The sequence below is a fragment of the Oryctolagus cuniculus genome, chromosome 4 (assembly GCF_051225735.1).
Source record: "Oryctolagus cuniculus isolate XC-2025 breed Fujian yellow rabbit chromosome 4, ASM5122573v1, whole genome shotgun sequence".
In the NCBI taxonomy this organism is placed as follows: domain Eukaryota; kingdom Metazoa; phylum Chordata; class Mammalia; order Lagomorpha; family Leporidae; genus Oryctolagus; species Oryctolagus cuniculus.
The window spans coordinates 168,999,376-169,011,453 of NC_142870.1; the positions used below are offsets into that span (position 1 = coordinate 168,999,376).

The following is a 12,078-nucleotide window of genomic DNA, read 5'->3' on the forward strand; positions in this document are numbered from 1 at the left end:
TCCAGCTCTCTGCTATGGCCTGGGATAGCAGTAGAAGATGGCTCAAGTCCTTGGACTCTCTCTCTCTCTCTCTCTCTGCCTCTCCTTCTCTTGCTGTGTAACTCTGACTTTCAAGTAAATAAATAAATCTTAAAAGAAAAAAAAGAAAGAATCAGACATAGAGACAAAGAGGTCTTCCATCTGCTGGTTCACTCCTAAAATGGCTACATCATCCGGGGCTGGGCTGGACCAAAGCCAGGAGCTTCTTCTGGGTCTCCCACATAGGTGCAGGGGCCCAAGGACTTGGGCCATCTTCTACTGCTTTCCCAGGTGCATTAGGAGGGAGCTGGATCAGAAGTGGAACAGTCGGGACTCGAACCACCGCCCATACGGGAAGCTGGTGCCGCAGATGGCAGCTTAACCCGCTGTGCCACAGCACCGGCCCCAGCCATTCACTTGTTAACACGGCTTTTAGCTGCTGATAGTGATGTGACACTGAGCAAATGCGGGGGCTAGGAAACGCAGGGCAGCCTGGATCCGGTTCTAAAGGCCTGGCCTCCGTGGGGACAAGTCTGAATTAACCACGCGGAGCGCATCTCCTGCGGTAAACCTCTTGCACATCTCTGCGTGTTTCCAGGGGGCTCCCCCAAGCGAGCAGCCTCAGGTTTCTGGGTTCAGAACGCAGTCGCAGCCTGCTCTTGGCTGTGACAGCTTGCACCTCTCTGTTGCTCTTGGGAACATCTGGGCACTGCAGATCCCCCTTTGGGGCAAGTCTCTGGTCTTGCCTTGCTCTTTGATTTTTCTTGTGAAGCCGCTCCTGCTTTTAGGAAAAGGTGAATTACAGATGACTGAAGTCATAAATACAGAATTGCGAAGACCATCTGCCCCCACCGATGTCCGCTGTGCGTCGGAATCCACCTGCGCCTCGGAGAGAGGTGAAGACGCCTGAAGCCAGCCGCGGGAGGACAGGGAGGCTGGTGACCGGGGCTTCTGTTGACTCCTCCCAGAAACCTCAGCTAAGGAAGAGGAAGTGGTAACCCGAGCATGTCGGGCCGCGGGCTGCCCACTGTGGCCCATGGTGCAGGTGCTCTCTGGGCCCCCAGAGTTGTGCTGTGCATTTAGCTGCCTCGGACAGGGCTGGTACCACGTGCCAGGGGCTGCCCCCGGCGCGGGTCGGTTATCTCGGAGGGGACTCCGTCACTCCCGCCATCCAGGTGGAGGGAGGTCACACAGCTAGGGAGAGGCCGTGGGAATCCCACCCATACGTGTGTGTGATGCCCAAAACCAAGCCCTTAACTTGCTGTCTTCTGCCTCCTTTGTGCAGAGACCAAGCTTCATCACGGTCCAGCCTGGGGGGCCCGGGGCACGCACAGCCCTGTGGCCGGGGGCTCGGGGCTGGTTCAGAATGTGGATTCTACTGGAATCAGAAACTACTGGATCCGAAACCAGCCAAGGGGTCCAGGGATGTGCATTTGACATGACCTCTGGCCAGAGCAAGCATGGCAGGTGCAGATGTTCCCACGGCCACCCAGAGCACATGCCAGCCCCGGGCTTCCCTCCCTCGCCTGGGGCATTGCGCAGGCCGGCAGGGAGCAGTGTCGCTTCCCACTGTCCGTGTTCTCTCAGAATTCACTCATCACTCCTTTTTGCCATGGGAGGCATTTCCCAGCACAGACCTGTGTTGTTTCGTCCGTCTGTCCGCGGAGGACAGCTGGGGCCAGCTCCGTGCCACACACACCTGCGTGTGCACACATGATGTCTCGTCTCAGGAGTGCATCCCTGAGCGTTGGAGAGGCTTTGTGGGGTTTTGTTGACGTGGAAAAGCAGCTGCGGGACTCTCTTGCACAGTGGTGAGCACAGCTTTGTGTTTGCTTGGTCTTAGCCGTTCCAGCAGGAGAGGACGTGAGAAGATGGGCGGGAAAATGGAACGCAGAGATAGCACACACTTTCCATGTGTGTGTGTGTGTGTGTGTGCGCGTGTGCGCGTGCTGTGGATTTTTCCTGTCGTCGCCCTGCAGGCCGCGGCGTGGATTGTCTCACGCCTCTGCTTGCATCCATGCAGCCTTCTTGGTGGAAAGCTATGCAGTATTTTTTGCCCATTTGCAGAACAGGCCTGTGTGGCTTCGTGTCGGATTGTGCGTGTCCTGTAGACCTGGATGGAAGCATTTGTCAGAAATGTGATTTGCAAGTTTTTCTGCTGCTCGGAAACCTGTCTTTTTCTTCGCCATCTCTTGCAGGATACAAGTTACAGATTTTGATGAAATCAGTTATCCTTTTTTGTTTGTTTGTTTGTTTTTTGCTTTTGTAAATTATGTTTGGGGTTCTTATCGTAAAGATGTTATACCAAGTTTTCTAAACGTTTCATAGCTTAAATTTGTATTTATTGATTCTCATTTTCTTTGAAGGCAGAGAGACAGCTAAAAACAGAAATACAGAGGTTTTTCCATCCACTGGTTCTCTCCCCAAACGCTCAGAACAGCCAGGGCTGGGCCAGGCTGAAGCCGGGAACCAGGACCCTCCAGGTCTCCCATAGAGGTGGCAGGGACCCAGGTACTTGAGCCGTCATCCGCTGCCTCCCAGGGCATTAGCAGGGAGCTGCATGAGAAGTGGAGGTGGGACTGTACCCAGCACTCTGATACGCGCTGTGCTTAGCCTGTTGTAATGCTGTAGCCTCCCTGAAAATTGATTTTTATCTAAGGAGTGAAGCGTATCCGGTTCTTGTTCGTACATGTGAATGTCAGCATGGTTGGTTGATGAGGATATATAATTTTTTAAAGATTTATTTATTTGAGAGGCAGAGAGAGATCTTCCATCTGCTGGTTTACTCCCTAGATGGCCGCAACAGTCAGAGCTGTGCTGATCTGAAGCCAGAAGCTTTCTCAGGGTCTCCCTCGCGAGTGCGGGGCCTCAAGGACTTGGGCCATCTTCTACAGCTTTCCCAGGCCACAGCAGAGAGTTGGATTAGAAGTAGAGCAGCCGGGTCTCAAACTGGCGCCGATATGGGATGCTGGTGCTTTAGGCCAGGGCCTTAACCCGCTGCGCCACAGTGCCAGCCCCATCTATATACTTTTAAATATATAGATCTGCTGGGATTTGACTGAGATTGCATTGAGTCTGTTTGCCACTTTGGGGAGAACAGGCTTGTTAATAAATTTGCAACTTCCAGTGGATGAGTGTGCACAACCTCTCCGACCTCTTGGTTTATCCAGGCCACCGTCCATTGCACCAGTGTTTTGTAGTTTTCAGCATACTGCAGACTTTTTTTTTTAAAGACTTATTTATTTATTTATTTATTTGAAAGGCAGAGGTACAGAGAGAGAGGGAGAGAGAGAGAGAGAGAGAGAGAGGTCTTCCATCCACTGGTTCACTCCCCAGATGGCTGCAAAGGCAGGAGCTGTGCCGATCCAAAGCCAGGAGCCGATACTCGGTATAGTACTTCCGGGTATAGTACTTCTGGGTCCCCCATGCAGGTACAGGGGCCCAAGGACTTGGGTCACCTACTGCTTTCCCAGGCCAGAGCAGAGAGCTGGGTCGGAAGTGGAGCAGCCAGGACTCCAACCGGCACCCATATGGGATGCCGGCACTGAAGGCAGTGGCTTTACCCACTATGCCACAGCGCCAGCCCCCTATACTACAAACTTAGATCTTACAGTCAATGAATGTTTCCTCTTTGTTTTTACTGCTATTATAAATCCTCCTATTTTGCTTTTCCTTTAATTTCGGTTGTGCATTGCTGGTATTTACAAATACAGCTGGTTTTTGTAAACTGGTCTTGGATCCTGTGACGTTGCTAGACTCAGTTATTCCAGTAGCTTTTCTGAAGACTCTTTGGGCTCCTCGACGTGGACGGTGGACGGTCATGGGTCTGCATGTAAGGTTTTGTTTCCCATCCGTATGCCTTGCCGTTATTTTTCTTGCCTAGGGTTGCAGCTTCCAACAGTATGCTGGGTAAAAGGCACGAGAGGGCCGTCTGTGTGTCTGGGAGGGGAGCACACAGCCTCCCCCTCCGCTGCCGGGTCAGCTGCGGTTGTTCCTGGGTGTGCTTCATCGGGCTAGAGGAGTTCCTTTCTCTCCATACTTGCTCAGAGTGTGTATCATGGGTAGATACTGCATTGTGTCCAAAGCTCGCCCTGTGGCAGCGGACAGGAGTTTGTGGTTTCTCTTCCCTGGCCTGGTGATAGGGTGCATACATTTGAAACAAACACTGACCCAGCCATGCGTTCCTGGAGGAAACCGGAGTTGTGCATTGCACTTCTTATCTGTCATAGCCTGCAACGTGCTGACGTCTGTTGTTTTTGATGGGCTGGAAGGAGCGTCTGGAATCTTGTTAATGACTCAACTCATATTCAGTTCTGCCTTTTTGTGTCTTTAAAGATTGTATTTATTTATTTGAGAAGTAGAATTACAGACAGAGAGAGGGAGAGACAGAGAGAGAGAGAGGTCTTCGTCCACTGGTTCACTCCCCAAATGGCCGCAACAGCCGGAGCTGGGCCGATCTGAAGCCAGGTGCTTCTTCCGGGTCTCCCACGTGGGTACAGGGGCCCAAGGACTTGGGCCGTCTTCCACTGCTTTCCCGGGCCACAGCAGAGAGCTGGATTGGAAATGGAGCAGCCGGGGCTTGAACCGGCGCCCGCGTGGGACGCTCACCTGTTGTGGAAAGCATGACGTCACCCAGCTTGGTTCAGAAGCAGGTTTGGGAGGAAGCTGCTGAGACTGAGCTCGGTGGAGGCTGCCTTGCCCGACTCTGGCGATGCCACTAGGTGCCGAGCCCCTGGGTGCCCAGGAGGGCTGCGTATTTGTGTTTGGTTACCTGACCCCAGCTTCCGGGTTAGCAGGTGCATTGTGGAGTAAGAACCTTTTGTTCACATCCCCAGGTGGCTCCCTGCTTCCCCCAAGGGCAGCCTGGCCAGGGCAGAGGCGGGACCTGCTGTGCGGGGACTGAAAGGCCTCTTTGTCTGGGCCCCAGACACAGGGAGCCCTCAGAGCGCCCCGCCCCGGGCAGGCTGGGTGCAGTGCGGGGAGTGGCAGGGCTCTGGCCTTACCGGGTTATTTTTAATAAGGGAAGGCCAAGGGGTGGGGAACCTTCTGCAGGGCAGCCTTTGTTTCCACCTGGTGGAGGAGGGGGCGGGCTGACCGTCTTCTGAGACGTCCTAGTGAGGCCTCTGGAGTCCGGAAGACCGAGGCAGAGGGGGCACGGGTGCCTCTGTGAGAGAGGGTGCTTCCCCAGGGCAGATGGGGGGGGTGGTTAGAAGGGGGCGGGCCTGGCACTTCCTGCACTCAGAGCCTTATGAAGCTTTGCAGACAGAGCTGCCCGGCACCGAGGAGTCGGAGGTGGCTGAGCTGGCCCAGTGCACTTCCTGGTGGTCCCCACCAGCTGTCCGAGTGCCCTCCCCGCTGGGTCACCACCAACCCCGGGTCCCTGCCGGGGTTCTGGGACCCGATGGTACCCAGGCCTCCGAGCAGTACTCCTGGCACGTTGCTGGCGCCTAAGCAGTCTCCTCCTCCCCCTCCCTCCACTCCAGTCCACCTTCTTCTATGTCAGTTCTGAAGCTGGGCTCTGCCTGGTGCCCTGCTCCGCCCGGTTGCCGTCACTGGCACCCCTCTGCCCACTGGTGCACCTGCTTCCTCAGCCCGGTGGCTGACGCCCTCTCCTGCCGCCAGCCCGGCTTCCCCTCGTGCCCGTTCCCGGATGCCCCATGCATTCCCGGGTCGTGTTGCCCTGCGGGAAGCCTCTGTCTGCCTCGCTTGTGGGCTTGGATCCCTCTCTGTGTCGTCGTCACTGTCCTGGCTGCTGTGTCTGCATCTCTCCCTCCAGGGCAGGGCCCGGCTGATCTGCTGGGCTTAGCAGAATCCCCAGGGCTGCGAAGCTGTCTGCCCAGGGATTTGCAAACTCCGGTCTTTTTGTTCCTCCGGGCGAGCCTCTGACAGGAGTTTGAATACCTGGCGTTCGCTGGGTGTCGACTGGAGCGCTGCCAGGCTGCGCTGAGTGACTCGTGGTGGCTTTTAGCATTATCCCCGATCGAAAGGGGAGGTCTGCGAAGAGGCCCCGTGCCCTGTGGGGAGCTTTGCAGCTGCCCCTCCTCCTGGCGGAGGGCCAGCCTGTGGGCCACGCCCAGGCTTCCTTCCGCACGCTCGGCGTGCCACGACCACTCATTCTGAGCAAGGTGGCTTTTCACCCCGACACACGCCTGGTGTACTTGCTTTGTCACTTTTTATCCCGGACTAATTTTCTTCTGCCCTGCGCTGGCATCGCACACCGGGGGACACTGCAGGCCCTGGCCACTGGCAGGTGCCCAGGGCTTCGTGCCAGGCCTCTTGCCACAGCCTCTCCAAATATTTATCTCCCCAGGATGGTGGCCAGCACTTGGAGCAGCGTGACAGTCTCTTCTGTGTCCTGGTTACCTTAGGTTCTCTTGGGCAAGACGGGAAGCAGTGTAGTGTGGCGTTCCTGGCACCAAGCACAGGGCTGGCATGCGGCGGGTACTCCGTGAACAGTCAGTGCATAAATAACCCTCTCCATCTTTTCTGTTTAAAAGCCAGGGTTGCCTGACTGGGGAAAAGGGGAACCGTGGACGCAGATGGTCACAAAGGCTGGGACACGTGTGCCTCGTCTGTTTGGGGCCAGCAGCCAGTGGCAGAGTGGTTTGTCACACAGCCCACCTTGGGTCCAAGCGCACCACGCCCCCAGGAGCCTGCCGGTGCTGTGGCACTCTATAGAGGTCCATGTTTAATTTAAGGAAAATCGGGGCGAGCGTTTGGTACAGTGGCTTCAGTTGCCACCTGGAACACCCACGTCCCCTGTCGGAGTGCCTGATTCGAGTCCTCGTTCCACTTCCAATCCAGAGTCCTGCTAATGTGCTGGACTCCGTCTTGTAGGAGACCCGGATGGAGCTCCAGGCTCCTGCTTCAGCCTGGCCCAGCCCTGGCTGTTGTGGGCATCCGGGAAGTGAACCAGCAGATGGATGGGAAGAAGAGCAGCTGGGAAACGAACTGGCGGGGCCTGTATTGGAGCAGGCGCCACAGGCGGAGGCTTAGCCCACTACGCCACAGTGCTGGTCCCTGGCCTTTTTCATTTGCCAAAGTGAACCCCCAGGCCCAGCAGTGTCCACCCCGCCATGCCTCTGGCCTGCACGTGGTTCAGAATGGGCATCCAGGGGCCGGCATTGTGGTATAGCGGGTAAAGCCACCACCTGTGATGCCAGCATCCCAGCTGAGCACCAGTTCTTGTCCCAGCTGCTCCACGTCTGATCCAGCTCCCTGCTAATGCACCTGGGAAAGCAGTGGAGGATGGCCCAAGTGCGTGGGCCCCTGCACCCATGTGGGAGACCCGGCTGAAGCTCCTGGCTGCTAGCTTCAGCCTGGCCCAGCCCTGGCCGTTGTGGGCATCTGGGAAGTGAACCAGCAGATGGAAGATCTCTGTCTCTGTCTCTGTCTCTCCCTTTCTCTCTGATTTTCATACATAATAAAATCTTAAAAAAAAAAATGAGCATCCACTCGGTGATGGAGCTCATGGGTAGGGAGGCCTGCTCTCCTTCCTTCCTTTTTTTTTTTTTTTTTTTTTTTTTCTTGACAGGCAGAGTTAGACAGTGAAAGAGAGAGACAGAGAGAAAGGTCTTCCTTCCGTTGGTTCACCACCTCCCCCCAAATGGTTGCTATGGCCGGCACGCTGTGCTGATGCGAAGCCAGGAGCCAGGTGCTTCCTCCTGGTCTCCCACATGGGTGCAGGGCCCAAGGACTGGAAGAGGAGCAACCGGGACAGAACCTGGCACCCCAACCGGGACTAGAACCCAGGGTGCTGGTGCCACAGGTGGAGAATTAGCCAAATGAGCCGCGGCGCCAACCTCCTTCCTTCCTTTTTTTAAAAAATTTTTGCATCTGTCCAAAAGGCAGAGAGACAGAGAGAGACATCTCCCATCTGATAACTAACTTCTTAAATGCCCACAATGGCCAGGACTGGGCCACAGCCAGGAACCCAATCCAGGTTTCCCATGTGGGTGGCAGGGATCCAACTACTTGAGCCATCATCACCAGCTGCCTCCCAGGAGGCCGGAATCAGGAGTCAGAGCCGGAATCGAACCCAGGCACCCCAGTGTGGGACGCGGGCCAGGCTCCACCCCCTGGAGGTGGCTTCTCCACGTCGGCTGCCACAGGGGTTCCCTGGCGCCGTGTTTGGTGAGTTCTCAGAGGCAGGGCCCGCCTTCCCCCCCGAGCGCGATCCAAGAACATCTCTACCGAGGGGCCGTTTGCACCCAGAGTCCCGGGTGCAGGCCACAGAGGTGTGTCTCACCTGTGCCTGTCACTCTCCTGGACAGAGCTCAGCTTCCCGGTGCAGAGACTCCAGAGGTGAAAGCCACAGCCGTGCACGTGTGGCTTTCGAACAGGCCAGCAAGGCCGTGCTGTTGTGTGCACATCACGCCAGCACCGAGTGGTGTGGAACAGCCGCTCGCTCGGCGGTTCTGCAGGTCTGGAGTTTGCGCAGGGTGCAGTGGGGCTGGCTGGTCTCTCTGCACGGTCCCGGGGCTTCAGGGGCAACTCTCTCGTGTTGTTGGGGAAGCTGGCTGGGGCCTTGGCTGGGGCTATGGGTCAGAGCACGTGACCTCTTGCAAGGGTTTAAGCCCTGTCATGACAAGGTGGCAGGACCCCAGGGCAAGCGGAAGGCATCGGGGTCTCGGTCTGTGACCCGGCCGTGCAGTCCTGCTGTGTCACTTCCGCCGACCCTGGGGGGCCTCCACGGCTGCCCAGGCTTGGGGGAGAGGAAGCAGGTCCTGCCTCTTCCTGGGCAGAGACGAGGGCTGCGAGAGCATGCAAAGCGTCACAGCGGCTTCGTTTAGAAAACAGACCCGGCCACGGGGCGTCCTCCGGGGTGGGGCGTCCTTCTTGGACCCCACACCGCTGCGTTCCCAGGGAAGGCTTTGCGGTCAGAGCTTGACCGTTCTGCCCAAAGCCTCAAGCTTAGCAAACGACACGAACGAGGCAGGAAGCAGCTACGCAGGGTCAGGCAGACTCTGCAGCCGGAGGCATAGAGCTCTGTGCCTCAGTTTCCCTATCTGTGCAACGGGGAGACAGACGCACCCACCTCCTGGCACGTGGGGAGCCCCTGATGAGCATGAGCCATGCATGGGAAGGATTATCTGCCGGGATAATCCTTGTGGAAAAAGTGCACATCCCAGCCAGCCGGTCACTCGCTTTCGCAGCGAGCCTCTGGGAAGCCGTAGGCCCTGATCCCAGGAAGACCCTGGCTGCACGGGTCCCAGCTGTCTGGTTTTATCCGGTTCTCTGGCTCTTAGAATCTTAACTTAAAAGAGAGAGAGCACGCCAGCATTTAATTATTTTCTGTATTTCCCCCACGTCTAAGTGCACATGCGGCGCTTCCTCAATGTGGAGATCCCACCCTGTGTGACTGCCCACTCTGTCACTTCTGGGGAGGCGGGGAGAGCCCCGCTCGGTCTCGCCTGCATTCAGATGTGGGGGCAGGAGCACAGAGGAGAACTGAGGAAGCACACGGTGCTGCCATGAATCTAGGTGCAGAAACACAAATGGGAAAATGAGAACCTCTTTCATTTTTTCTAAAGATTTATTTATTTGAAAGGGTGACAGACAGAGAGGGAGAGACAGAGCGAGGCCTTCCATCTACTCATTCGTTCCCCAGATGGCCACCGTGGCCAGGGCTTGGCTACGCCGGAGCCAGGAGCTTCATCTGGGTCTCTCCCACGTGGGTGGCAGGGGCCCAAACACTTGGGCCATCTTTGGCTGCTTTTCCAGGTCATCAGCCCAGAACTGGTTGGGAAGTGGAGCAGCCAGGACGTGAACCGGTGCGCATATGGGATACTGGCACTGCAGGTGCAGCTTTACCCATTAGACCACAACGCTGTCCCCTCTTTATTTTTTTTAAAGATTGATTTATTTATTCGAAAGGCAGTTAGAGACCGGCGCTGTAGCTCACTAGGCTAATCCTCCACCTGTGGCGCCGGCACCCCAAGTTCTAGTCCCGGTTGGGATGCCGGTTCTAGTCCCGGTTGCTTCTCTTCCAGTCCAGCTCTCTGCTGTGGCCCGGAAGTGCAGTGGAGGATGGCCCTAGTGCTTAGGCCCTGCACCCACATGGGAGACCAGGAGGAGGAAGCACCTGGCTCCTGGCTTCAGATCGGCATAGCTCTGACCGTAGTGGCCATTTGGGGGGTGAATCAACAGAAGGAAGACCTTTCTCTCTGTCTCTCTCACTGTCTCACTTTGCCTGTCCAAAAAACAAAAAAGAAAGAAAGATAGAAAGGCAGGCAGTTAGAGAGAGGGAGAGACACATAACCTTCCATCCATCCACTGGTTCACTCCTCATATGGCTGCAGCGGCGAGGCTGGGCCAGGCTGAAGCCGGGAGCCAGGAGCTTCATCCAAGTATCCCATGTGGGTGCAGGGGCCCAAACCTGGGCCATCTTCTGTTGCTTCCAAAGGCCACATTAGCAGGGGCCTGGACTGGACGTAGAGCAGCCCAGACTTTAACCGGCACCATTATGGGCTGGCACTGTCACAGGCGGCAGGGCTTAACCCGATGTGCCACAATGCCAGCTCCTAGAACCACTCTTAATTAAGTTGGGTATATAGGCTTTTAGAGATTTACTTATAGGGGCCGGCGCTGTGGCGCAGTGGGTTAAAGCCCCAGCCTGCAGCGCCGGCATCCCTTATGGGCGCCAGTTCGAGTCCTGGCTGCTCCTCTTCTGATCCAGCTCTCAGCTATGGCCTGGGAAAGCAATAGAAGATGGCCCAGGTCCTTGGGCCCCTGTACCTGTGTGGGAAACCTGGAAGAAGCTCCTGGCTCCTGCCTTCGGATCAGCTCAGCTCTGGCCATTGCGGCCAACTGGGGAGTGAACCAGCGGGTGGAAGACCCCTCTCTCTCTCTCTCTCTCTCTCTCTCTCTCTCTCTGCCTCTGCTTTTCTCTGTGTAACTCTTTCAAACAAATAAATCTTAAAAAAAAAAACTTACATACTGAAAATATGATCACTTTCAAAATGACAGAAAACATTGTTCTAAAAAATCTTAATAACTCTGGAGGATATTCACAACGGAGTAATGAATATTTGAAAAGTTTCAAGAAAGAGTCATAATGTGAAAACACCCACGTGTGTGCAGAGAGGAAAAAGGGAAGCAAGCCCAGCATGGTGACAGGTTACCTCTGGCAGGGGCAGGCGTTCTGCTCTGTTCCGGATAATCCCGGGGCATGCGCACGGTCTCCGCAGAGCACCCAGAGCCCGGTCAGAGCCCCGTGTGGGGCACAGGAGTGCCCCGACTCAGCCCCTGCTTCCGCCCCAGCTCCAGCTTCCTGCCATTGCAGAGACGGGGAGGCCCAGGTGACGGTCAGATAACTGAGCCACATGGGAGCCCTGGGTCGAGTGCTCAGCTCCCAGCTGTGGCACTGGCCTGGTCCAGGCCACTGGGGACATTTGGGGAATGAACCAGTGGACGGGAGCCTCTCTGTCTTTCAAAACAAACAGGGGCCCAGTGAGGTAGTGCAGTGGGTTAAGCCACCATCGGCAGTGCCGGCATCCCATATGAGCGATCCGAAGCCAGGAGCTTCTTCTGGGTCTCCCACGTGGGTGCAGGGGCCCTTGGGCCATCTTCCACTGCTTTCTCAGGCCATAGCAGAGAGCTGGATGGGAAGTGGAGCAGCCGGGACCCAAACCGGCACCCATACAGGATGCCGGCACTGGAGGCGGCGACTTTACCCACTACACCACAGTGCCAGCCCCCAGTATGTAAGTTTTTAAAATACCCCGAAAAGCACGGAAGGAAAAAACCCACCACGATGCCATCATTCCACAGTAGTCCTAGTGAACACTTGACCGGGGTGTTTTCCCTTGAATATGTTGTCCGATGCCTTACCTGGGTGATGCAGTTACAACTTCCGCCTGGTTCGTTTTCCTTCCCCGGATGAACAGTTTCATTAATGGCTTCGTAGTATTTTGCCATAAAGATGAACTATAACTATTTAATCAACTTCTATGCATGCTTAGAGTTTTTATAATTTCTTCACTTTCATAACATTTGGCTATGACATTTTTTTTAAAGATTTATTTATGTGAAAAGCAGAGTTAGAGAAATCAATATGCA

At 55.8% G+C, this 12,078-nt stretch overlaps 1 protein-coding gene across 5 annotated transcripts in view; it reads left to right on the top strand.

Moving 5' to 3' along the window:
* The window catches only part of CMTM7 (CKLF like MARVEL transmembrane domain containing 7), a 45,150-nt gene that overhangs the window by 16,167 nt on the left and 16,905 nt on the right, over window positions 1-12,078 (top strand). Inside the window, exon 1 of one of the 5 annotated variants that reach the window (XM_089331237.1) lies at window positions 11,607-11,723. The exons of the other annotated variants lie outside the window; for them this stretch is intronic. Coding sequence (XP_089187363.1) covers window positions 11,622-11,723 — 102 coding nt within the window. The 5' untranslated portion in view covers window positions 11,607-11,621. Of the gene's footprint in view, window positions 1-11,606; window positions 11,724-12,078 lie in introns of those variants that run through there. 5 annotated transcript variants of the gene reach the window in all.